The following is a 26645-nucleotide window of genomic DNA, read 5'->3' on the forward strand; positions in this document are numbered from 1 at the left end:
CGCGGCTCCGGTAGGGGACGCGCGGGGCCTGGCCGGCGCGGCCATGCTGCTGGAGGCACAGGACGCGCTGTACGTGGCGCTGGAGCTGGCCATCGCCGCGCTGTCGGCGGCGGGCAACGTGCTGGTGTGCGCCGCGGTGGGCACGTCGAGCGCGCTGCAGACTCCCACCAACTACTTCCTAGTGTCCCTGGCTGCGGCCGACGTGGCCGTGGGGCTGTTCGCCATCCCCTTTGCCATCACCATCAGCCTGGGCTTCTGCACTGACTTCTACGGCTGTCTCTTCCTCGCTTGCTTCGTGCTGGTGCTCACGCAGAGCTCCATCTTCAGCCTCCTGGCCGTGGCCGTCGACAGATACCTGGCCATCTGCGTCCCGCTCAGGTGAGGCGCCGGCGTCCCCCGACCTCGGAGCCCCGTCGAAGCCTCGAAGCGGGTCACCCTCTTCAGGCCCAGGTTCCGGCCCGCGGGAGACCCCAGACGGGCCAGGCTGGGGGCGCGCGGGGCGCTTGGAGTTCTGGTTCCCAGCCTGGAGGGCGCCGGCCACCTCCAGAAGCACCTGCGCCCGGGCTACCGCGATCCTCTCGGTGCCCGGAGCGGGACCCCGGCGGCCTCTGTCCCCCCACTGTCCCGGATGCGCGCGTCCCTCTAAGGGGATGTGCCTAGGGACAGCCAACCGTAGGGGTTCCGGGGAGTGCGGTCCCCAGGCGCCGTAGAAACCCCGGGGAAAGCGCCACCCCCGCGGGCGGGTGGAGGCCCAGCAGCAGGCGGGCTGGTGATCGCATCTCCACTCCTGCAGAGAAGGCTGTGTCCTCCCGCTCACCCCGAGCCGGCGCGGGTCGGGGTCCAGAGCGCCCGGCAAACGCGGCCGGGGGGGAGCTGGGGGTCCGGGACGCCGGGGAGGTTCCGGCCAAGTGCAAGGCAACTTGGGGCGCTGGGAATTCGCACTGTCAGAATGGACACTACTTAGGACCCAGCTTCAGACTGTGCAGGCTGCAAAATGAAGCGACCCAGCTGATCTGAGGGGAAGGTGCCCGTTAACTTTGGGGAACGCTACAGACATTTGTCCCTGCATGCTTGATGGTGACTCACATCGCCTCCATATACTTTTAAAGAGAGTTACAGTGCTTCCCGGTTCACCTAACACTGGCGAGCACCCGTAGAGCCTCTATGCCATTGTGTAATCCTGTTTATCTCCTGCTTCCCTGTCCCAGCATGCTGAGAAGTGCCACCAGGATTTCAGAAAACTGTGGATAACTTACCTGTCCACTCTCTTGCACACTGGGAAAATGTAGGATTCAGGGGGTGGAGTCAGCCAGCAACTGGCGTAAATCCCACTTGTAGCTGATGAATTAAAACCGTTCAAAGTATTTTTTCTCTGTCTTGGGTGCTTCTAACCCCTTTGGCATTTCTGAAATGAACTTGGGATCTCTAGATTTGGAGCTGTGACAGGGAGAAACTAAGTCACAGAACAGAAAAGAAGGGAAGGAACTAGTTTATTGGATGCCAGCTCTGTGCCAGGCAGTTTACATGAAACGTGGACCTATCAGTCCTGCGGTAATTCCAGAGGATAGGTGCTGTTTATCTGATCTTGTAGATGAAGGGATAGTGGCTTAGGGAGGCTAGAGTCTGCTCAGGGAACTTGAACTCAGAGCTGGCACCGTGTCCCCACCTGTGCCATAAGGCTGTCTTGCAGGACTGTGTTTGGGAAAGAGGAGGATCCTGCCTGCAGCAAACAGGTGGTTGTAGGGGAAATGTGTTTGTGGGAACTGAGCACAAGAGTGCTCCCAGAGCCTACTGAATAGGCGAATGTATTGAGCCTGGTTCCTATGGGCTGGGTTCTGGGTCCCAGCAGGAACAGGAACCTCCTGGTTGGGTGAACTGTGAGCCTGACGTGTGCATTGGACCTTCCATGTGCTGCTGCGCCTGGCTTCCGACCAGGGGGCATCATGCACCCCATCAGGTGTGACAGCCCAGGGATTTCCAAGGCTTGGGGCAGCCCAGTCATCTCTTCTCTTTCTTCTGGGTCCCTTCCCTGCCTCTTGGTTCTCATATTGGTTACATGGTGGCCTCTTGGTTTTTTTGCACCCTGCAGGGCAGTCACAAGCCCGTGCCTGGGTTGCCCATCTAATAGAGAAGCCTCTTAGACTTGCCCCTGGCAGAGACCCAGAGACACCCCAGCTTACTGAGGAGTTACTGGAAGAATCTCCTGGGCCACAGGGAGCAGGAAGTTCTATAAAAGTTTAAATCTGTTAGTTCTTGTCCCGGTTTATGTTGGGTGGGGTCCTGAAAGAAGTGGGTGTGGATATGTTAAGGGGAAAGAGATGTGAATCACAGGGCCCTAACTTCTCTTTTGCATTTGCTAAGGGCTGGAGCGAAGATGTAGGTGCAGGGAGGAGAGAATTCTGAGGGGTTCACCATGATGCTTGTCCCATCCTGCCTTCTGGGCCGGCCACGAGCTCAGGGGTCTGGAAGAAGTGTGCGCAAGGGGCCCGCCCTCTACCCCCTCCCCACCTTGCTTCCTGCCCCCTGCCTCAGGAGGTGCAGGAGGTGTGGGCTTCTGACCTGTCCAGGGCACCAGTCTCCTCCCTGGTGGACTGGAGAGGTGCATCTGGGGCCTCACGTCTTCCCTTAGCCGTTCTGGTCTGGAGCCTGGGGCAGGCCTTCCCTCAACTGCTTCAGCAGTTCCTGCCTCTAGAGAGCATGGCCCCTGTGAGCAGGTTAAAATGCAAATTTCAGAGCCCTGCTGGGCCCTATTGAATCAGAATCTCTGGGGTGGACTGTGTGGGGGAATTCCAGTATCCCTCTCTATTCAGGGACTTCTGGTTCCAGCGAAGTTTGAGAACGCTTATAGAATCAGGGGCCTGAGGCTCACCTCACTTGATTGACACAAGCTGGGTGCCAGGGTGTCCCAAGTGTTGACTTGGTTCTGAGGCCCTCTTTGGGGTCATGGAACTTGAGGTGGGAGTGAAGTCACAAGTGCCCTGTTTGGGAGAAGGTGTCTCCCCTTGGAAGCCAAGCAATAATGAGAGTAAGGTCCAGGCAGTGAGGGCCAAAGGCTTAGGCATGCCTCTTGCCTGGGCAACGGCAGTCCTTGGACTTGCCCCCAGCTTCTCCCAGTTCACTGGCTTTTACCAGGAGGCCTGTGCCCGCAAATGCCACAGCCCCCACCTGCCCCTCAGTTGCCAAGATGTTTACTAACGTGAGAGAGATTACAGTGTAGAAGGAAAAGGGGAGTCCAGAGGTGATGCCAGTCACAAACATGACACCTTTCCTGGCTGGAAAAAGGAATGTCTGTTCACAGCAGGCACTGCCCTTTGTCTTCATGGAGGGGTGTCTACAAACAGAAACAAGCCTGGTTCCTCTGGTCCAGGTCCACAGACAGTTCCTGACGTTGGTCCTGGTGGGGTTCAGTCCCAGGGATGCCACTGGGAAGGCAGTGCAGGTCCCTGGGCCGTGGGGTGGGCGTGTGTAGGACTGCAGCAGGGAGGGTGCAGGTTCTGTCCACAGCTGCTCTGGGCTCTCATTTTACCCTCAGGCAGGAGCACTTCCTCCTCCCTAATTTGATCCTGTTCCCTTCAGGCCACGCTGGGCTCCGTCAGGCAGCTTTCCCTGCTCCATGGACTCAGTTTCCCTGGTGCTGTGGTAGCTGAGTCTCCTGCAGGGCTGAAAGCCAGCTGTTTTCCCAGTGAAGCTGGGAACATCCAGTGGAGGGTGTTTTCCAGGGAGGGTTTGTTTGGCTGGATGGGTCAACAGCGTGGAAGGGGCATGTTTGTCTGACCTGCCCATAGACTCTTCTTTCACTACCTTCCCTGCCCTCTTTGCCACACTGAGGTGTCTTCTGTGCCTCACATATCCAGTCTGTATGGTAGGGATTAAAGACTTCTTAGCAAGACTTTGTGCCTTGGGTGAGAGTGTGGCCTCCACTTAGGGTGAGGAGTTGGCAGGAGATCAGAATGTTTCTTCAAAACTTAAAAATTGAGCTATCATTCCTATACCAAAAAATTCACCTTCAATGTTGTTTTGAAATAACACTAGGAAGGAATATTTTTCAGCTCTAGGTCCTTCCCAAGACTCCCCTCCTTGGGTGCTCCCTTCTTTCTTCTGCATCAGTCTTATCTTTCTCTTCCAGATCACTCCCATTGTAGTGGGTTGAATGATGCTCCTTCAAAAATATGTTCACATGTTAATCCCCAGGACCTGTGAATATTCCCTTACATGGCAAAAAACAAACAAAATGAATACTGCCTTTTGTGGATCTTGAGAGGAGCTTATTTGGATTATCTGGGTGCCCCTAAATGCAGTCGCACCCTTATAAGATGAACACGCAGAGAAGGCTGTGGAGTGGGCAGCAGAGACTGGAGTGAGGCGGCCACAGCTGAGGAATACCGGGCGGCCACCAGAAGCTGGAAGAGGCAGGGAACAGATTCTCCCCTAGAGTCTCTGGGGGGAGCTGGCCCTGCCCACACCTTGATTACACACTTTGGCCTTCCAGACTGTGAGAAATAAATACTTGTTATTTGAAGCCATCAAGTTTGTGGTACCTTACTAGAGCAACCCCAGGAAACCACCTATCAGCATATGAATATATGTAAATCAGCACCCCCCTTCCCTATCCTCTCGCTGCCTGTGCAGGTCTTGGCTCCTGCCTCTCACATGCAGGGCGGGAGCCACCCTGTTACCTCCATCAGGGAGTCCCTGGGGACTGGGTGTTACCTTGCTGTCATTTATCCTGTTATCAGATTATCCTGTCATTTATCCTCTCAACTCCACCTTCACCTGGAGCAGTGACCTTAAAACCCGCAGCAGGTGCCAGTTATAACACTGATGGGACTTTCAGCCTTGCTGGGGCTTGTACCTGGGTGTGCTGGTTCCACTGGAGACACGTGTGCCTGGACAGAGGCTGAGGCCCAGTCTGGTCAGTGAGGCCCTGTCTTGGAACCAGGTCTGACCTGGGGCAATCCAATCCAGAGGGTACCTGAAGGCCCTGTCCCCTCGCCTGGCATAAGTTCACCCAACATGGCTGGACAGTTATCAGTAGCACATGGGAACTGCAGTACTGGGAGGAGGTGGACGTGGACTTGGCACATGCTCTTGGAAATTCCCCCAGAGGGCAGGAGCCTCCTGGGCAGCATGCAACTGCTCTGCGTGCCTGGGGTGACAAACTGCGGTGGCGCAGCACTGCCAGGGAAATAGTGCCTGACTTCATGCTGCAGACCAGCGTCTTCACTGAATTCTGAAAAGCACAGTGGCTGCCTTTGATCATAAGGAGAAGAGCATAACGGAACGAACGTTAACATTTTCATGGTTCAGGTAATCTGGCTCCTTTCTTGATGACCATGTGCAGGGCAGGACCCAATCTCTGTATCTCACTCTGCTCATCTGTCAGCTTATCATCACAGCATGGTTGTACCCTCCAGGGACAGATATGGAGAAGTATGTCCTCAGCTATTCCAGACATTGGAATTTTCAATCTTGTAAACAGAAGCCACTGTTCTAAAGCTGTTTCTATGTGCCAGGCACCTTATGTACCTAATTTTGTTTAATCTTTACATGGGGGCAGATATAGTACCTTTACCATTCCACAGATAAGGAGATGGAGGCTCGGAGAGTTCTGTTTAGCCCAGGGCCACATGGGAAAGCCAGGACTAGATAAGCCTCTCTTCCCAGGAGCCCTTAACAAGCATGTGAAAAGCTGATGGGAAAGACTGCAGACTCCAAGGTCATCCAAAACACCCCAGACTCCAAGGTCATCCAAAACACCCCATCTAGTGGTAGATGAATGAGGACATCAGCAAATTGTGATTGAGGCCCTTTTAATATTACCTGGACAAAAAAGACTCCAGCTAAGCAGTAATATGGCCGAGTGCGAAAACAAAGCTAAGCCCTGGCCAGCATGCATGAAATCTCACAGAATCTGATTAACAGCTGCGAGGTCCTGTAGAGGATCTCGTCCTGCCTTCTCCTTTCTTGGATGGTGAACTGAGGCCCAGCCTTTCCTACTGCTTCGGATTGATTACTGCTCTTCAGGCATTGGGCTTCAGACATGGTTATTCTCTCCTAAGGGCATTTACATGACAAGCTCTTGTTCTCTGAGGCTAACAGGCTGGAGATATCACCATTGGCAGCAGGAACTTCATGGCAAATAGCAAACGTACCTTCTTGGACAGAGTTAAAGTTGAGAACAGACTGTCAACAGGTGTTTGAGGATGGCCTTCCAACTCCATCTGGGCTGAGGGGGGAGTGCTTTTTCTAGAGGGTTGATGCTTGAGCTGTGTGTGTGGGATGAATGGGAGGAAAGAGCGTTTGCAGCTGGGAGTGGAGTGTGTGCCCAGGAGCAGGGAAGGAGCTCCTACAGCTAGCTTCACGCCTTGGGTGCTTCACACTTTGGGTGTGTGAGTGAGCACAGGCAGTCAGGCTGGGAAGGTGGAGGAGGTGGGGTAGCGGCTGGCTAAGGAGTTTTGCCCCGAAGGTGCTGGTGAGTACATGAAGGAGATACATTTATTTATTTTAAAATTTTCTGAGTTAGAAATCATCCAGTGGGCATAAGTGTAAACACTCAGAAGTACAGAAAGGGTATAAAAGTGAAAGCGAGAGTCCCTCTGGGTCAGCCCCCCAGACTGTTTCTGTTGGCATATTTCCTGAGTGTCACTCCATAGCTGACACCAATTTTGTGCTGCCATCTTTAAGCAGAATCTACTGACTCCAAATAATGCAAAGTGAGGACCGGGGCTCATTCAAGCCTTCTTCTCTACTCCCACTTCAATTTTTTGTTACTTTTTTTTTTCCTGTGAATATTTCAGCCTGTATTTCTTTTCTTCTTTTTCTTTTTTTTCTGAGTCAGGGTCTCTGTCACCCAAGCTGGAATGCAGTGGTGTGATCACAGCCCACTGCAGCCTCAAACCCCTAGGCTCAAGCCATCCTCCAGGTTTAGCCTCCCAAGTAGCTGGGACTACAGGCATGTGTAGAGACAAGGGCTCTATAGCTATGTTGCCCAGGCTGTTCTCAAACTCCTGGCCTCAAGTGATCCTCCCACTTTTATTTATTTATTTTTTTTGAGTTGGAGTCTCACTCTGTCGCCCAGGCTGGATGGCAGTGGCACGCTCCCGGCCACCGCAGCCTCAACCTGTTGGGCTCCGGCGATCCTTACGCCTCAGCCTTACAAGTAGCTGGAACTACAGGTGAGCGCTACCATGCCCGGCTAATTTTTTTGATTTATTGCAGAGATGAGGTCTTGTCAAGTTGCCCAGGCGGATCTCGAACCCTCGGGCTCAGGCAATCCATTCACCTTATCTACCTATTAAGAATCCCAGAAGGGCCTAGGTACATGGCTCATGCCTGTAATTCCAGCACATTGGGAGATCCTCCCACTTTTGTCTCCCAATGTGCTGGAATTATAGGCGTGAGCCATGTGCCTAGGCCTTTCTGGGATTCTTAATAGGTAGATGAATACTTCCCTTCCTTGACTGATCTTTTCTCCTAAATATTGTCTTATAGTTTCCAATACTTTAGTTTTTCATTCTCCTCTGATTTTTTTCCTTTCTTCTTTTTAAAAAAATTTTAGCATTCATATATTTACTTGTAAGAAAGAATTTTGATTTTGAAAAACATTTTAAAAATACTTGTTCAGAGTCCTTCATGTGGCAGAGTGTATATAATCAAAACTCTTCTTCTCACCTTATCTTCCATCACTAGGTATCAAGCTGCAGCTTAGGGAAGGGGTGGGAGTGTAAAGGGATAAATGCCATACGTAGCTCCACTGGAGAGGGGGAAGCTCACAAGTTGATCCAAGAGTGGTCTTTCCTTTGATTTCTGTTATTTTGTAAATCCCATTCTGGTTCCTGCTGTTTGTTAGACTGGAACCACTTGTCCTAGCCATCCATGTTTCCGATTTAGGGCTCCGTGGCTCATGCTGGTGAGCCTATCTACGTTCTGGTTCTAGAAATTAATCAAAAAATCAGGTTTGCTGAAGTCACCCTCCACTTCTGCTTTTAGGATGATTTTGAATGTATTTCTTTTTGTGTGTTTTTACTGTCATTTAAGTGTGATTTTGTAGGGAGTGATAATTAGGTAGGACATGGAAGGCCAAGGTAGGATTTCAATCAGGAATTTGATATGGTCAGGTTTGCATTTTATTTTATTTTTTTAGCTAAAAAAATCTTTTTTGAGTTGGAGTCTCACTCTCTCACCCAGGCTGGAGTGCCGTGGCACGCTCATGGCCACACATCGACCTGCTAGGCTCTGGCAGTCCTTCCACCTCAGCTTTCCAAATCGCTGGTAGATTTGCATTTTAAAACAGTCACTGGGCTGGGTGTGGTGGCTCAGGCCTGTAATCCCAGCACTTTGGGAGACCAAAGCAAGAGGATTGCCTGAGCCCACCGGTTCGAGACCAGCCTAGGCAACACGGTGAGATCTCGTCTCTACAATAAAAAAAAAAAAAAAAAAAAAAATTAGCCGGGCATGGTGGTGCATGCTTGTAGTTCCAGATGCCTGGAAGGCTGAAGCAGAAGGATCACCTGAGACCAGCAGGTCGAGGCTGCAGTGGCTGTGAGCATGCCACTGCACTCCAGCACTCCAGCCTGGGCAACAGATTGAGACTCTGACTCCAAAAAAAATAAATAAATAAAACAGTCACTGGGAGACAACTGGAGGGATGGATTGATGGGACAAGATTATGTAAGATAGCCAGTTGTCATCCAGGTGAGAAGAAAGAAGGCATGACCAGGGCAGAGGCCATGGAGACAGAGGCAGAGTATACAGATATTGGAAAGATATAGAATCTGAACTTCTGGACCAGAGCATGTTTGATGCCAGGCAAGGGGTTTGGCAGTGTGTGGAGCAGAGAGGCCGCAGGTAAAGCCACATAGCCAACCAAGAGACCAGGACAGAAAAGAGTCCTGAGAACCAAAGATGGGCCTTAGAACCGCAATCAGTGAATGAGGCCTGGAAACATGATAAGTCAAGGCCAGGCTGAATGGGAATTTATGGGTATGCGATCTTCCACTGTAGATCAGCTCGAGTGATTAGTCAGTCCCAGTGATTGGTGAGCGTTATCTGGTTGACACCACATACTGAGCTGTGTGCTTCTGACTGGAAGACATGGGATCACAAGGGACACTAAGATTCAAGAGGACTTAGTGACTCAGATGTTGGAGGTTGAGTGAGAGAGAAACATGTAGGATGCCTCCCAGATTTCTGTGCAGCTGGGGGGGTGCAATCTTGAAGATAGGGGGTCTTTAGGTAAGTGTTGCATAGGTTGTAATTAAGGTGCCTGCAGGCTGAGAGATACCGTAGTGATCGATTCTTGGAGAGTTTGGGGCTGTCTGTCCTTCCACCTGGCTCTGGACCCAGCTTCTGCTTTAAGGGAGCCCAGAACTGTTCATCACTCCCTGTATGACACCTTGTCTCTCTGAAAACTCTTTCCTCTCCCCATTTAAACATGTTCAAGCACCTCCCACCTCTCTCCACCTCACCTTTGGTATACCGCCTGCTTTGCACCAGTCTCACTACCTGCAAAGTTCCCAAAGCAGTTTTCTATGACATCTCGATTTCCACTGCTGATTTCAGCACTACTGCTGAATCTGTTTTTGTTTTAATGTAGAGAATTATGAAGCTTTATTGAAAGACATTACAGAACCAGGCCCTGTCAGTTCTGCTTCTTAAATCCCTCTTCCCATTCAGTTCTCTTTGATCCCATCTCCACCTCTACCCTATTCCAGGACACTAGTCCCCCATCTGGTCTCTCTGCATCCACACTTGCCCTTTTAGCCTATTCTTCACTTAGCTGCTTTATTTATTTATTCATGTATTTGAGTTGGAGTCTCACTCTGTCGCTCAGGCTGGAGTACTGTGGCATACTCATGGCCACCCTAGCATCAACCTGCTGGGCTCCAGCAATCCTTCTGCCTCAGCCTTCCAAGTAGCCAGAACCACAGGTGCAGGCTACCATGCCCTGCTAAAGCTACAATCTTTCTAAAATGAAAACCTGCTTGAACCCTCTTCCTTTACCCATTGCTCCCAGTGCCTTAGGATATGGTCCCAGATCTCTCCCTTACCCCGTTCCCTTCCTAGTCTGGGACCTGTGTCCACCTCTGGTCTTATCCTGCTCTTGTCTCGTTTGTCTGCTTCTCAGTCTGCCTCTCAGTTCCTGAAACTTACTGAGCTCAAGCCTTTGCTCATGCTTTTCTCCCTGCCTGGAATGTTATTCGCTCTACCTCCTTATCTGATGATTCTTCCTCATTTTCACGTGCTCCTTAAAATGACACTCACATTGGGAGGCACCCAGGATCCTTTTGTAGCTTTCTGCATACTTGCAGCTATTTAATTTTCTTATTTTAATTTTTTTAGAGAAAGGGTCTTGTTCTGTCACCCAGCTTGGAGTGTAGTGATATGATCATAGCTCACTGTAACCTCAAACTCCAAGTCATCTCAAGTTATCTTCCTGCCTCAGCCCTCCCGAGAAGCTAGGACTACAGACGTGTTCCACTATGCCTGGTTGATTTTTTATTTTATTTTTTTGTAGAGACGAGGTTTCACTATGTTGCCTAGGCTGGTCTCAAACTCCTGGCCTCAAGTGATCCTCCTGCCTCTGCCTCCCAGAGTGTTGGGATTATAGGTGTGAGCCACTCTGCCCAGCCAGCAGCTATCTTCTTCATCATCTGTAATTTGTTTACAGTTTGCCATTTCTTCTCTGTCATGAGAAAGGCTCGTGCCCGTTGTTCTCTCATTATCCTCAGTCCTTCATCCAGTCACTGCTTGGCTTTTGAAATATTTACGAGTTGGCAGTATGCGTGTTTATGAGCACATGTTCGCGTGCATGCATGCGCATGTGCTGAGGGTGGGGGGGTGGGATTAGCTCTGGTACGGATGGATGTGCTTGTTGTCTGGAAATAAGAATTATGTGCGGGATGTCCTGGGAGGAGAGAGGCAGGAGAAGCTGAGAAGGTAGAAAAAGGAGACAGGCTTCTGAAAAGCCAACAGGGAAATTTCGATAGGGGGTGGTTAGCAGTGTTACAGAGGAATCAAATATATCCTAAATTTGGCATTTTCAGAAATCATTAGTAACCTATTTTTGAATTGCAAGGACTTTTTAAAAATTACAAAGCAAATGTAGCATAGGTGTGTGGTGTATGTGTGTTGAACCACAAACTTATGCTGTATATATTTGTGTCTGCTTGTCTAACTTAATTCGTCTGTGGTTTCAGAAGTGAGTCATTCTGAAGCAGTGTATATTTTCACAGTTTTTAAGTTGCAAAATGAATACAATGAATTTCCATATACCTTGCATTTAAATTCACAAATTAATATTTTGCTACATGTGCCTTCTCTCTCACACAAAATTCTCACACTCAGGAATTTTAACAGATACCAAAGTCTACAGTCAGATGTTCCCTATTATCCCAATCATTTCTTTAGAGTTGTTCTTTTTTCAATACGTGTTCCAATGATAGATCATGCTTGCATTTAATATGCTCCTTTAATCTGAAATATTTCCTCAATTTTTTGTTTATTTTGGTCTTTTAAGACATTAACATTTTTAAGTTCAGGTTATTTATTTTTTTCAGAACATCCCTCAATTTGAGTTTGGTTGTTTCCTTATGGTTACGTTAAGGTTTAATGTGTTTAGTGGCAATACCGTCTACATGAGTGATGTTGTGTCCTTCTCAATCTATCACATAAGAAGGCACATGATAAAGCCCGGCACAGTGGCTTACACCTGTTATCCCAGCACTTTGGGAGGCTGAGGTGGGAAGATTGCTTGAAGCCAGGATCGAGTCTAGCCTGGGCAACATAGTGAGGCTCTGCCTCTACCAAAAAAAAAAAAAAAAAAAAAGCTGAGCATGGTAGCAGACGCCTGTAGTCCCAGCTACTCAGGAAGCTGAGGTAGGAGGATCATTTGAGTCCAGGAGTTCTAGATTACAGTGAGCTATGATTGTGCCACTGCAGTCTGGCCCAGGCAACAGAATGGGACCCTGTCTCAAAAAGAAAAAAAAAGGGCAAAAGATATCAGTTTGTCCCATTGTTGGTATGTTAAATTTGATCATATGGTGAAAGTTGTGTCTGCCAGGGTTCTTTACTGTAAGGGTATGTTTTCTCCATTGATTCTTGCCTGAATCAGTTATTAGTATTATCTTGGTCCATTTTGTGCCACAGAGTGGGTAATTTATAATAAAAATAAGTTTATCTCTCACAGTTATCGAGGCTCAGAATTCCAATATCGAGGTGTCGGCACCTGGTTATGGCTTTCTTGCTTCATCATCCTATGGCAGAAGGTGAGAGGGTAAGAAAGGATGAGAGAGAGAGAGAATAAGAGAGTGCTGAACTTGTTTTTATAGCAAACCCACTCCCATTATAGTGACATAAATCCATTCATGAGGCAGAGACCTCATGACCTAATCACCTCTTAAAGTCACACTTCTCAACACCACTGCATTGGAGATTAAGTTTCCAACACGTGATCATTCAATCCATAGCAACCATGGTGGTTATAAAATAGTAATTGTCTTTTTTCCCCTCATTCTTTCTATGTGTATCAGTTGGCATTCTGTAGAGAAGAGCTTTACCTCTTAATTGTTTTTTTAATGTCAGTATGGACTTATGGAATTTTATTTTCATTCAGTGAGTTATAATCTGTTCCCGTTATTCATTTTGATGCCCAAACTTGGCCAGTGAGAGCCCCTGCAAGGTCACTTCTGTAAGTATTCCCATCAGTTTTTGAGCACTTCTTTATGTTTTGGCACAGAAGGGTATTCCAGACTCACGCTGTACTTTCCACCTTTAAAATTAGCCATTTTCCAGAGAGCCCTCGTTCCTTTTAGTGGTGGATGGTATGTAGAAACCAAGATTTGAGTAAGTTTGCTCATTGCTATTAAAGTATCATTTCTTCTGGGCCCTAGCAATCAACAGCTAGTTTATCTATTTATTTTTTTAAATAATGAACTTGAAGAACTCCTGCTTACAGTAGAATACCATCCGATTAATGAGAAGGAAATGACTGAGTTAAGAAACCATCACTTGGCAACTATCATGGTAATAACTGATTCAGGCAAGATTCATCAGTAGACGCTGAAACTCATGGGTGAAAGTTTGATGAGAAGTAATATACTTAGAGTCTCCATATGTACTACAAGATACCTACTAATTAAAGAGGGGGAAATAGTTATAATGGAGAAGGTTGGCAGACATTAGTCAAAGTTATGATCAAAGTTAACATCATCAATAATAGGACGTACTGACATTACGTGCCTCCTGATGCCCTCTTCTAACTGGTTGTGTATATGGAGGCTGTACTTTTTTTTGAGTCAGGGTCTCACTCTGTTGCCCAGGCTGGAGTGCAGTGGCATGATCATGGCTCACCACAGCCTTGAACTCCTGGGCTCAAGGGATCCTTCTGTGGAAGCTGATACTTTTGACAATTAATGTTATGTTGTATTTTAACCCCAGCATTGGGAGGGCACTTTCTTGGGGAGAAGACAGATTGTCTTCTTCTCCTGTGATTTGGTTTCAGGCTCTTTCTCTCAGGGTCTGCTTGTTTCATGTGGAGATCAGAGTCTGGAGCCCAGCAAACTTTGGCTTTCTCTGTGTCCTACCCAATATATGAAAACAACATATGTTAATCACCAAAAGCCATTCCCATCAGGGGATTCTGGGAGACCTGGTCCTGGCTCCTACCCTCCGTCTCAACTGATTAGATCACTGTCAGACCATTCTAGACCTCCTCTTGCCATAGTAAGCTTGTGAAGAATGCTGCCAACTTTCTTTTCTGCTACCTGCATTCTTCACCCATTGTTCTTAGGTGATTATGAGGGACAGATGGTATTTCTTCCAACACCTTTACATATGACAGTGGGCTCAGCCCAGGTCCAGCCTGGTCCACCACTGGAATCAGACATGTCTGAACATGGAGTAGATGAGAACCCCTCCGGAGCCAGAGCAGCCGAGGGCCCTTGTTTCCTGGGAAGGACTCAGCCTGAATATCAACTCTGGTGATGGCACCTTGTTATTGAGTGGGCAGGCAGGCACTGTCCTTTCCTCAGACTGACCTGAAGGCTACAACTTCAGGTTACAAGGCAGATTGCCCTCAATACACAAATGGTAAAGAGAGGCCTGCTTCCCATTCCTAGACTTGAACTTCATATCAGTACAGTCAAATAGTATCTACTTTTTAAAAGATAAGAATGGTTTTATTTGTTCCTTAACTGTTTGATAGAATTCATTACTGAAGTCATTTGGATCTAAAGTTTTCCTTGTAGGAAGTTTTAAAATGATGAATTCTACTTCTAGATACGATACTATAATAGTGCTATGAAATTTTTCTTCTTCTGGCCGGGCCCAGTGGCTCAGCCTGTAATCTCAGCATTTTTGGAGGCTAAGTCAAGTGGATCACCTGAGCCCGTGGGTTCAAGACCAGCATGGGCACCTTGGTGAGACCTTGTCTCTATAATAAATAAAAAAAGTTAGCCAGGTGTGGTACCCCATGCCTGTAGTTCCAGATACGTGGAAGGCTGAGGCGGAAGGATCGCTGGAGCCCAGCAGGTCGATGCTGGGGTGGCCGTGAGTGTGCCACTTACTCCAGCCTGGGCAACAGAGTGAGACTCCAACTCAAAAAAAAATTTTTTTTTCTTCTTCTATTCATCGATACTTTCTTTTTTTGAGATGGGGCCTTGCTCTGTTGCTAAGGCTGAAGTGCAGTGTGTAGTCAGAGCTCACTGCAGCCTCAAACTCCTGGGCTTAAGTGATCCTTCTTCAGCCTCCTGAGCACCTAGGACCATAGGCATGCGCCATCAAGCCCAGCAAATTTTTTTTAATGTTTTTTAGAGACAGCATCTCACTACGTTGTTCAGGCTGGTCTCCACCTCCTGGCCTCAAGTGATCCTCTTGCCTTAGCCTCCCAAGTAACTGGGACTATAGGCATGAACCACTATGCCTGGCCTGTTCACAAATGCTTTTTAAAAACTATTTTGTGGCCAGGCTCAGTGGCTCAGTCTGTAATCCCAGTACTTTGGGAGGCCGAGGTGAGTGGATTGCCCGAGCCCGTGGGTTCGAGACCCACCCGGGCAACTTGGTGGAGACCTTGTCTCTGCAATAACTCAAAAATTAGCTGGGCGTGGTAGCGCACGCCTGTAGTTTCGGCTACTTGGAAGACTGAGGCAGAAGGATTGCTGGAGCCCAGCAGGTCGAGGCTGCAGTGGCCGGGAGCGGCCACTGCATTCCAGTCTAGGCTACAAAGTGAGACTCCAATGCAAAAAAATAAAAAAATTAAAAAAAACTCTTTTGGTTTGATTTTATGGGAAATGTGAAAAATAGGAGGCAACTACTCATCATAAAAATGTCTCTTCTTAATATAGATAGTCTCTTGTCTGTAAACTGAAGCTCAAACCATGTTCACATACCCTATGCCCTGCTTTGTTTAGAGCTACCAAGAGGATGATAAACATGTATAGGTGATTAAGAAGGCAGAGTTCTTTTCCCTTCCTACAAATTTAGGCTTTCTTTCAACATTTGCTTACCAGGCACCTTGTTTGGTGTTTTGGATACAACTGTGGGCAAGATAGAGTCTCTGCCATTGAAAGAGCTCATCTTCAGTGGAAGGATACAGAAAATGCCGACTTATGTGGTAGGTACTTTGGAGAGGTGCTCCAGGCAACCCTGGGCTGCCATGAGAGCTCAGTGGTGTACAGACTGCCCTGCTTCCATGTGAATTTCTTTACTGTGAATCAGTTCACATGTTGTAAGTAAATAGGGGAGGGATGCTAGTCTAATGCAAACATAGCTTTGGTTCATCTATGATTTTGCCTAGGCAAAGGAGGTGAAATAGTGGGAGTAGAATTATAGTCTTCAGCAGAAAAGGAAAAGGAAATCAAGAGTTTGATTGCTCTGCAGCAGAGCTCTGTGGGTCCCCAGGAACAAGGAGAATAAAAACAGTGCCTGTGGCTGGCACTCCTCCTCAAAAAGCTGTATCCTAGCCTGCTGAGATCTTGGCTGTGGCAGGCTACCCTGCCTTCGTGGCCAACTTAGTGACAGTTCCCTAGCTCAGAACTTCTTTATCATCTGCGTTGTCTTGGCACCTGTCAGTCTAGCTCTAATTAAAGTTTGCCCAAGATTCCCATGTGACTTTTTTGGTATACTTTTAATACCCACTGTGGCAATCTCTCACCCGGCTAAACTGCCTGCCTGGGTGGTCCAAGGAATTTTGCTAGTGCTCTAGTTACATTTTGTAGGTTTCAGTGGTCTGTCCTCACCCCATTTTTCACATAAGTTGTTAATTGTGTGCAATTTTAGAGAACATGAAGTTTTCTAAGAATGTATATATTGCTTAATGGCAGAAATTTTTACATTTCAGAGAATGAAACTTGTGAGTGAGATGAAAAAAATTTTGAAACAACAATTTTAAGAAGCAGTGATAGAACCCACTTAGCAATTTGCTTAGCAATTTGCATTTCTAAAGCACTTTTATATATACACAAGACATCTGTGTTAAAAGCCTCAGCAGCAGCTGGAGTCACTGTTTCTGATAGGGAACCCGGGCTCTATTCAGCCGCTGTCTGGACTGGTCAGGTTCAGTGTCACTGCCCAGGGTAGCTGCACCTGGGGACCTCAACTAGCAGCACCCTGAGATGGGAACCGAATTCTGAGGCTGAGAAAGCAACCAGGTTTGAGCTGAGGGCTGCAGAGCCAGAATAGGAGGAGACCCTGCCCCAGAAATAGGCCAGCACTTATTATGGAACTCAGCGGTTCCCCCTTTGATTATATAACTTCAGTGTTCACACTGTTCCCCTTTGTTGATTCCCTCCATGTGACTGTTTTTCTATCAATCTCCTTAGCTAATGAGCTCCTTATAAGGAGAATGGATGGATCGGAGCACAGCTCCATACACAGCAGTGGGGCATAGCCATTTCCAGAGTGTGGACTTTCCCAGAACACCCCTCTTGTGTGGGCCTGCAAAGGCTGGGATTGTTTTTGCCTTGTTTGGAATAATAAAGCTGCCTGTGTTTCCTGGACTCCCTTCTCAGTCGCTTGTTATTTACTCTCCTACACTTGGGGCAGCTACCCTGCTTCCCTGGCCTCACTGTGGTGCTCAGTGCCCTCTGCAGCAGAGCAGTGATTGGCACAGGGGCTGGCGAATGAAATAATGTGGCCTGTGCCTTTCCAGAATGTTTTGGGGAGGTGGACACATACATGCAGACTTGAGGATGTTCTGACACCCACTGGTGCACGGAGAGTGAGGTGTGGAGACCACAGCAAGGAGTGGGGCCAGGGAGGGAGACAGGCGTTCAGGGAGAGGACAGAGGCACAGCTGGAAGTGGAAATGAGAGAAAAGGCAGGAGGTTACCAGAGCTTTCATGAGATGCCAGAGACCCAAGGGGTCATCCTTTCCAGTGTCCTGCTTAGTACAAGGACACCTGCTTGTCTCCTATAGCATCTCTGTCTCCTACCCTGTGCCTAGGTTCAGTTGGGTGTCTTGTGGAGGCCAGGTGTCCTGCTATTACAGAGCCCAGAGTGATATAACCACATAACTGGTTTCTCTCTTCTCTCACATTACAATGAACACATAAGACTTCTGTGATCAAGCGTGAAGGGATTTCTCACTACCAACAAGCAGGCAATCAAGTTTGCAGCAGATGCTAGCTTCAATTATGACACTATCTACCTGGAGATAGTTTCAGATCCCATAGGTTGAGTGCTCAGTTCTACTAGACTGCCCTCCACTTCTGATTCCAATCGCAAGCTCTAGGGTCTGACCAACTGGCTAGAAATCGGGATACTAAGACCTCTTCCTTGAGCTTAATTTGCTAGAGTGGCTTACAGTACTCGGGAAGATACATTTTCTGTGTAATATAAGGGATATTACAAAGGACACAGATGAAGAGATGCATAGGATGAGGTATGGAGGCAGGAGTGCAGAACTTCTGTGCCTTCCCTGGACACACCATGTGTTCAGCTGTCCTGAACATCTCTGTGCATTGTCCTCTTGGGCCTTTTATGGACACTTCATTGGATGGACATAATTGAAGCATGGGTAACTGTGTAGAGATGTGATTGGATAGAAAGTGTATGATCTTTATTTTAGACTGCGTGGAGAAACCCAGCAAGGCCTGTCTGTTCAGATTCTTCTTGGCCTTTCTGTGTAACATTCCTTCCTCTAGGGGATGGGGCAGGACCCCTTCTGAAGTAGGGTCTTAGAATCTACAATCAAACAAGGTAGGTTAAGTAATTTCTTCGTGGCCAGCTCTAAGACAGAAAGGCAGGGGAAGACTAGAGTGTATTTTCAGTTTCTATGGCCTGCCTTGGGGAGAAATAACAAGTGATTTTGGAGTTGGGGGCCAGGAACTGTGGACAAAACCACTACAGTTGACACTTGAACACGAGTTTGAATTGCGTAGGTCTGTTTATTGGGGGCAACAAACCCAGAATTTAGTTATTGAAAATTGTGTATTTGGCCAGGCGCGGTGGCTCAAGGCAGTAATCCCAGCACTTTGGGAGGCCGAGGTGAGAGGATTGCCTGAGCCCATGGGTTTGAGACCAGCCTGGGCAACATGGTGAGACCTCGTCGCTACAATAAAATTAAAAAATTAGCTGGCCGTGGTAGCACACGCCTGAAATTCTGGCTACTTGGAAGGCTGAGGCAGAAGCATTGCCAAAGTCCAGCAGGTCAACGGTGGGGTGGCTGTGAGCAGCCACTGCACTCTAGCCTGGGCAACGGAGTGAGACTCTAACTAAAAAAAAAAAAAAAAATTATTTATTCTTACGTATTTAAACTTTAGTCACCTACAAAGTACTGTTTGATGCAGTACCCCTATTGAGATGCTTTTTCCACTGTTCAAAACAGTTTTGAACTCTTTAATTTTGATGGCTTTTAGTGCTTTTGCCGTTTTTTTGTTTTACCTCTTCTCCATTGGCAAAATGTTTTCCATTGAGGACTTTTCTCATCCTGGGAAACAACAAAAAGTTGCTCAGGTGAATAGGGAGGATGGGGTACAGGGGTTATGCTGTTTTTGGTCAAAAACTGCTGAACACTCAGTGTAGTGTGGTCAGCTTGTTCATGTAAATCACCCATCATGAAATGGGCAGATGCATTGAAACTCAAAAAAATTTCACAAGAAGCTGACCACAGCCTCTCACAATGCTAGCTGGTACACTGATGCCGATGGGTTCACAGAATACATACCTAGTGGAGGAAGCCTGTACTACAAGGGGCCTGCCCCCCAAAAGATCATTGTTTTGGGGGGGTTCCCCTTGTATGTGGACTTTTTTCCCAACCAAATACAAATCGAAAATACAGTATTTGCAGGATGTGAAACCCACTAATACAGAAGGCCAACTTTTGATTTACGTGGGTTCCACAGGGCTGACTGCAGGACTTGAGTATGTGAACTGAGGCTCAGAAAAGTTTGGTATACATATATAATAACAGCAGGGTGCAGGCCTGCTCCCTATAATGGCTGTGCCTGAAGAGTGTGGTTATGTACTCCAACAGAATAAAGATAGCACACGTGTCTTCTTGCTGTGCTTGAGGACTGCCTCCAGGAGGGTAGCAGAGGCTCCTTCCCTTAGGTCTCTAATTCCCACATGGATGCCTTCAGAGTGGCCTCCCTGGAACTGGCAAGGGCAGATGTGTCTGGGGGAAGAAAGTGAAGCAACTGACCTATGGATGGTTGACCAGGCTGTGGGGGGAAGCTGGGATATGTGAGATAAGCACTGAGGAGCTATATGTTCCTAAGCAGGAAAATGACTTCTTTGGGCAAAGTTGAAATCAAATTAGATTATGTTTGTGTCCTGACGGCAATTTAGTGGCAGCAAATCATTTAACTTTTCTGAGCCTCAGGCTCTATACCTGTAAACTGAGGTAGCAGCTCTTACCTCATGAGGCATAGTTTGATGAGATGTGAAAGGCACACAGCATAGTACTGCCCAGAGTGGGTACTTAGGTGGTGGTAGCTCTATGCTACTGATGTCTTCTGGACAGCTGGAGGAGGGCGTCTGCAGGCATTTGTCTCTGAGACTTACCATTTGGTTATGTGGTTCCTCTGTTCCCTCAGCTAATGACTTCATATTCCTCTGATGTAACAGCAGTCAGGGATAGGCATACAAATGTTCATTATGCAGGTGCCCTTGTTGATGAGCTGTGCCCCCGCCTCTCCTGGCAGTTTCCCACTACTGCCAATCCCTTTCTTATAGTATTATAATTGTTCAGGGTCTGCTTATGAATGAGAACATGTGGTACTCAGTTCTTTGTTTCTGTGATAGATCACTGAGTATTATAGACTCTAAGTCCATCCAAGTTGCATTGAAGTTCATAATTTTGTTCTTCTTTATGGCTGTGTAATATTCCATTGTGTATATGTACCACATTTTTTTATCCATCTACTGATCATTTTCATCAGTATACTAATATCCATGATTCTCTTGATTTTAATCTCACTCCTCCTTTAATCCTTTCTTTCAGTAAATGCCAGTACATGAGGGGAAAAACTCTACAGAATCATCTTTGATTCTTCATCTTCCTGCACCCAGTCCATCTACAAGACCTGTTGGTTCTGCCTCCAAAGTGCATGTTCATTTGTATCATCTTTGCTGTTACTCTGGCCCAAGTCAACATTTTCTTGAGTCAATTACCGAAATAGTTTCCTATCTGATCTCTCTATTCTCTTCTTGCTCCCCTGAAATTCAGTCTCCATACTGTGGTTGGGTGAACATTAACAGCATAAATCAGTGCCATTCTTCGGCTTAAAGGCCCTCACTGGCTCTTTGTGGCCTGCGAACTGGCCTCTGCCTCATTTTGGGCTCCTTCACATTTCCTTTTGCTTCTTTAGGGAACTAACATTCTTTCCTGTCTGAAAGCCTTAGTACATGCTGTTCTCTCTGCTTGGAATGTTCTTCTACTTTTCAAATTTTTCATTCCTTTTCAACCTTTAGCTTTCTACCTGAGAGGCCTTCCTGCTATTCTATATCCAAGGTTTCCCTGTTTTTCTCTGATCACTGCATCCTGTTCATTTTGGTATAGTTGAACCCATCCCTATTCATAACTAGATATTTTTATATTTTCCATTAGTATATGTTCCACGAAGGCAGTGATTATGTTTCCATAGTGCCTAGAAGAATGCGTGGTATACAGGAAGAACTCTTTGAGTGAAATAATGAACCAACAGAGAAGAGAGGCGGTGATGGGGGTTCATAGATAAAGCTGTGACCAGCTGCTACCTTAATGGAATCAGCTGCTTTCCCTAATCCAAGACAATTTGGCATAAAAGTGTGTTTTCAAATGTGTGGGACCCAGCAGTTATGAGAAGTTCAGATGTGGGTGGATTCCAGTTGTTCTGAACTCTAGTGGGAAGCCACCTGCACAAACAAGCCCTCTGGTGTACAGTGTACTCTGAACCTAATATTGCTTTAAAAGAAAAGGTAAAATAAGAGGCAGCATGACATAATGCAAGGAGTGAGTCCTAACTTAGCTTCTGGTCTTTGGTTTGTGCATTAGCTTTGTTTTTCAAAGACTTTGTATCTCTGTTTCCTCAATTCTGAAATAAGAGGGATTGGATTAGAAAAGATCCTATCCAGTTTGTATGCTTCTGGCTGCAGTTAACAGAATACCTAACAGGGCTGTCAGCAAATCAAGATGTTTAACACGATGGTTCTAGGGTTGGTTTAGTGGTTCATAGAGGTCATCAAGGACATGAGCTCTTTTCTTCCTTCTGCTTTGCCATTGGCTTTGTCTCCAGGTTTGTCTCTCATGGTCACAAGATGGTTGCTGTAGCTCTAGGCATCACAGCACCACAGCCTCCCACAGACATCAAAAGCAGAAAAGGGTGGGCATGGGGCAGAGCTCTCCACATAGGTTTCTCTTTCCTGGAGGTTCCCTAGCAGACAACCTTTTATCTCACTAGCCAGAACCACCTCACATATCCACCCAGACCAATCACCAAAAAGAGAATGGAAGTGCCATGATTTGCTTACCCTAAATATAACTTCATTTCCTAGGACTAGCCTGTAATCAGCAGTACTCAACTTATAGTTGAGTCTTGTGAACACTAAAGAAGGAATAAGGGCAGGCTGTCCTGTGATTCTAAGTGCTGTGCCTTTAGGAGGCTTCCTGGTTAGCCTGTAGGGACTAACTGTGTTATTCACATCTACGGTGAAGCAATGGCAAGGGATATATATATTTTTTTGAGCTGGAGTCTCACTCTGTCGCCCAGACTGGAGTGCAGTGGCTGCTCCCGGCCACTGCAGCCTCCACCTGCTGGGCTCCGGCGATCCTTTTGCCTCAGCCTTCCGAGTAGCCGGAATTACAGGCATGTGCTATCATGCCCGGCTGTTTTTTTTGATTTATTGTAGAGATGAGGTCTCGCCAAGTTGCCCTGGCGGGTCTCGAGCCCACGGGCCCAGGCAATCCACTCACCTCAGCCTCCCAAAGCGTGGGATTACAGGCTGAGCCACCGAGCCTGGCGGAATAACATTTTTGTTTGTTTTGTTTTGAGTTGGAGTCTCACTCTGTCGCCCAGACTGGAGTGCAGTGGCCACTCCCGGCCACCGCAGCCTCGACCTGCTGGGCTCTGGCGATCCTTCCGCCTCAGCCTTCCGAGTAGCCGGAATTACAGGCATGTGCTACCACGCCCGGCTGATTTTTTTATTTATTGTAGAGATGAGGTCTCGCTGCCCAGGCGGGTCTCGAACCCATGGTCTCAGGCAATCCACTCACCTCAGCCTCCCAAAGACGTGGGATTACAGGCTGAGCCACCGAGCCCAGCTTGGAATAACATTTTTTTAAGGAAGGCTTTACATTCCTGAATGAGAAGGGAAGCAGAAAGGGTTTGGAAATGACGGATTCAATGGCCAAGAACAAGTAAGTCATCTGTAGTAAGGCCCCACAACTGAACTGCCTATTGCTGAGAGGTGCCCTAATAGGGAACAGAAAAGATAAGCGATCACTGTAAATTACAAAGCAAGACCTCAGTTAACTTCATCAGCAAACCACCAGTTTTTTTGCCTATCCAGGCCACGGCATCAAGTATTCTTAGTAGGCAGAAGCTTGTTTAAAGCTGTTTAGTAAATCAGATAACAAATGAGGAGTGTATACTCAGTAGTCATATAAGAACCTACTATGTGCCAGGTCCCAGGGATACCAATACAAATGGACAAGGTCCCAGTTCTTAAGAAGTTGACATTCTGGCCTGGTGCAGTGGCTCAGGCCTATAATCCCAGTGCTTTGGGAGGCTGAGGCCAGAGGATTGCCTGAGCCCAGGGGTTCAGTACCAACCTGGGAAACTTGGTGAGCCCTCGTCTCTACAATAAATCAAGAAAAATTAGCTGGGCATGATGGCGTATGCCTGTAGTTCCAGCTACTTGGAAGGTTGAGTTGGAAGGATTCCCCTGAGCCCAGCAGTTCAAGGCTGCGGTGGGTGTGAGTGTGCCACTGCACTCTAGCCTGGGCAAGAGTGAGACTCCAACTCCAAAAAAAAAAAAAAAAAAGAAAAGAAAAAAAAATTGACATTCTAGTTGAGGAAAACAACATGTAACAGATAAACAGGCAACCCCTGAAAGAGGAACAGGTGTTTTATCCAATGTTGAGAATAGCATGAGCCAGAAGGGAGCCATTGGTCAGGAATGGCAGGCACTGGATATGTGGGACTGAGGCCTGGAGGGCTCTGTGGGCCAAGCTGAAAAGTACAAGACGTATCCTGCAAGCAGAGGAAATCAGACACTTTCTATAGAAGTCTTAAGGTAACATGAATCAAATGATATCCCAGATTACAGAAAGATTGTATTTCATTTATTTTATACTTTACATTAGGTACATTCTTTTACATATTACATACATATTGTGGATTAGTTATTAAGCTTATACCTTTGCTATAAACCATGTATACACTAGTTTATAACAAAATGTCTAAAAATCTACTATGGTTTCCAGTGATTTTTAATATGATTTAATGGTTAAAAAAATGACAAAAATTGGGAAATAGCAATTATTAATTTTTTAATCAACTCTGCTGCTATACTATTTGTCGATATTAAGAGGCACTGCCAGAACGCTAGTTCTCCAGCAGTATGCACAAGTATTCAGAAATTATTCTGTCCATAGTCCGAGGCAAACTTTTTGTTATTTGTGGGAGACTGAAAAGATGTACCCAGCTGCTACCCTAATGGAAAGATTCTTGCCCAGAGCCATAGATATTGCTGCCTGACTCCAGTGCCCACATTCTCAGGCCTTTGTTCAAATGTTGCCTTATCAGTGAAGCCTCTCTTAACCAACCTTTTTAAAACTGCAGTCCTGCCAGTCCTCATCTTCCTTACTCTGCTCTTTCATACCACACATATCTCTGTACTATTTACTTATATCTGTTGTTTATTATGTTTTCTCCTTCTAGAATTTAAGTCTTTTAAAATTTAGCACAGGCCAGGTGGGGTGGCTCACATCTGTAGTCCCAGCAATTTGGAAGGCCAAGGTAGGGGGATCACTTGAGCCTAGGAATTCGAGACCAGCCTAGGCAACACAGTGAGACCCCATCTCTACAAAAAATTTTAAAAATTAGCTGGATGTGATGGCACATGCCTTTTGTCCCAGCTACTTGGGAGGCTGAGGTGGGTGGACCACCTGAGCCCAGGAAGTCAAGGCTGTGGGTGAGCTGTGATCATGCCACTGTACTCCAGTCTGGATGATAGTGAGATCCCGACTCAAAATAAAAAACTCAGCAGGGGTCTTTGTGTTCTGTTTACTGGTGTATCTCAATGACCTAGAACAATCAATGTCTTACAGAAGAACCAAACTCAAAAGACAGTACCTAGGTAATTAGAAAGTATGGTAAGCTGTCACTTAATGATGTGAGGACTCATGAAATGACATACTGTATAACAAAACCAATCTTATCATAATAATATAAAAACTCCTACAACACAGTGTATCATTTCACTTCATGTCAGTTTCCAATAGCCCATCAATGACATTAAGTGAAGACTTAATATACTCCTTTAAGGCTTCTCTACCTCATGTCATTGATTATCCTTTGTCAATAAACAGAAATGAGTTTCTAAGTCAAGAATAAAAATCTTAGCCAGGCTTGGTGGCTCAGCCTGTAATCCCGTGCCTTGGGAGGCTGAGGTGAGTGGATTGCCTGAGCCCACGGGTTTGAGACCTGCCTGGGCAACTTGGTGAGACCTCATCTCTACAATAAATCAACAAATTAGCCGGGTGTGGTAATGCATGCCTGTAGTTCCAGCTACATGGAAGGCTGAGGCGGAAGGATCGCTAGATCCCAGCAGGCCGAGGCTGCGGTGGCCGGGAGCGGCCACTGCACTCCAGTCTGGGCGACAGAGTGAGACTCCAACTCAAAAAAAAAAAAGAATAAAAATCTTACTGAGCTTGTTAGAACAAAGCTGTTAATATCTGCTTATGTTTCTAATGCTGAGGGTAAAAGCCATGGTGTCCTGGAGGGTGAATTTTAGAAATTGTTAGGTCATGGCACAAAAGCATTGGTAGGGTCTTGGATTGGTTGCAGAGTACTGTAAACTGACCATAACAAATGATGTTCTTTGAACAGGTATAAAAGTTTGGTCACTGGGACTCGAGCAAGAGGGGTCATTGCTGTCCTCTGGGTCCTTGCCTTTGGCATCGGATTGACTCCATTCCTGGGGTGGAACTGTAAAGACAGTGCTACCAACAACTGCACGGAACCCTGGGATGGAACCACGAATGAAAGCTGCTGCCGTGTGAAGTGTCTCTTTGAGAATGTGGTCCCCATGAGCTACATGGTATATTTCAATTTCTTTGGATGTGTTCTGCCCCCACTGCTCATAATGCTGGTGATCTACATCAAGATCTTCATGGTGGCCTGCAGGCAACTTCAGCGCACTGAGCTGATGGATCACTCAAGGACCATTCTCCAGCGGGAGATCCACGCGGCCAACTCGCTGGCCATGATTGTGGGGATATTTGCTCTGTGTTGGCTACCAGTACATGCCATCAATTGTGTCACTCTTTTTCAGCCAGCTCGGGCTAAAAATAAGCCCAAGTGGGCAATGAATATGGCCATTCTCCTGTCACATGCCAATTCAGTTGTCAATCCCATTGTCTATGCGTACCGGAACCGAGACTTCCGCGATACTTTTCACAAAATCATCTCCAGGTATGTTCTTTGCCAGACAGATATCAAGAGTGGGAATGGGCAGGCTGGGACACAGCCTGTTCTCAGTGTGGGCCTATGACCTAGGCTTTGGCCTCTTTGAGAAGGCACAAATTCACAATAAACAAAGAGGATATGACTGGCTACTTCTCATTGTGAAAGACAGCTATAGCTCACAAGAATATGCCTCTTTTGAGCACTTCACTGGAGTTACCACATATCTAGCTAATATGTATGTGTCATTAATAGGCTCCAAGGGTAGACAAATATATTTATGGTCTATGTCGCTGTTCTTATTGTGGGTTAATGCTGGTAGCTTGAATGGACTCTAAAAGACTTTTGTTTTGTTTTTAAAAGTCTGCTTCATTTATGGTAGAAAATGACTGAAACAATTTTACTGTGAAACACTGTGAACTATTATAATACAAATATTTTTAAATGTGGTGGCAATGGAAAAATAAAAGTTGGCTGTACTGAAAATGTGTACTTATTCCTAGGAAGGTGACCTGGAAATTTAAAAGTATAATTCTTCAA

At 46.7% G+C, this 26645-nt stretch overlaps 1 protein-coding gene across 1 annotated transcript; it reads left to right on the forward strand.

Annotated features, from left to right (window-relative positions):
- Window positions 1-6: 6 nt before the first annotated feature.
- On the forward strand, window positions 7-26594 carry ADORA2B (adenosine A2b receptor). The gene is made up of 2 exons (XM_008062609.2): window positions 7-378; window positions 25530-26594. Exons 1-2 carry the CDS (start codon window positions 44-46, stop codon window positions 26191-26193), a joined length of 999 nt encoding a protein of 332 aa, XP_008060800.1. The 5' UTR covers window positions 7-43; the 3' UTR covers window positions 26194-26594.
- Window positions 26595-26645: the final 51 nt, after the last annotated feature.

The sequence above is a fragment of the Carlito syrichta genome, unplaced genomic scaffold (assembly GCF_000164805.1).
Source record: "Carlito syrichta isolate Samal-C Ts95f unplaced genomic scaffold, Tarsius_syrichta-2.0.1 Scaffold305756, whole genome shotgun sequence".
Taxonomy (NCBI): Eukaryota; Metazoa; Chordata; class Mammalia; order Primates; family Tarsiidae; genus Carlito; species Carlito syrichta.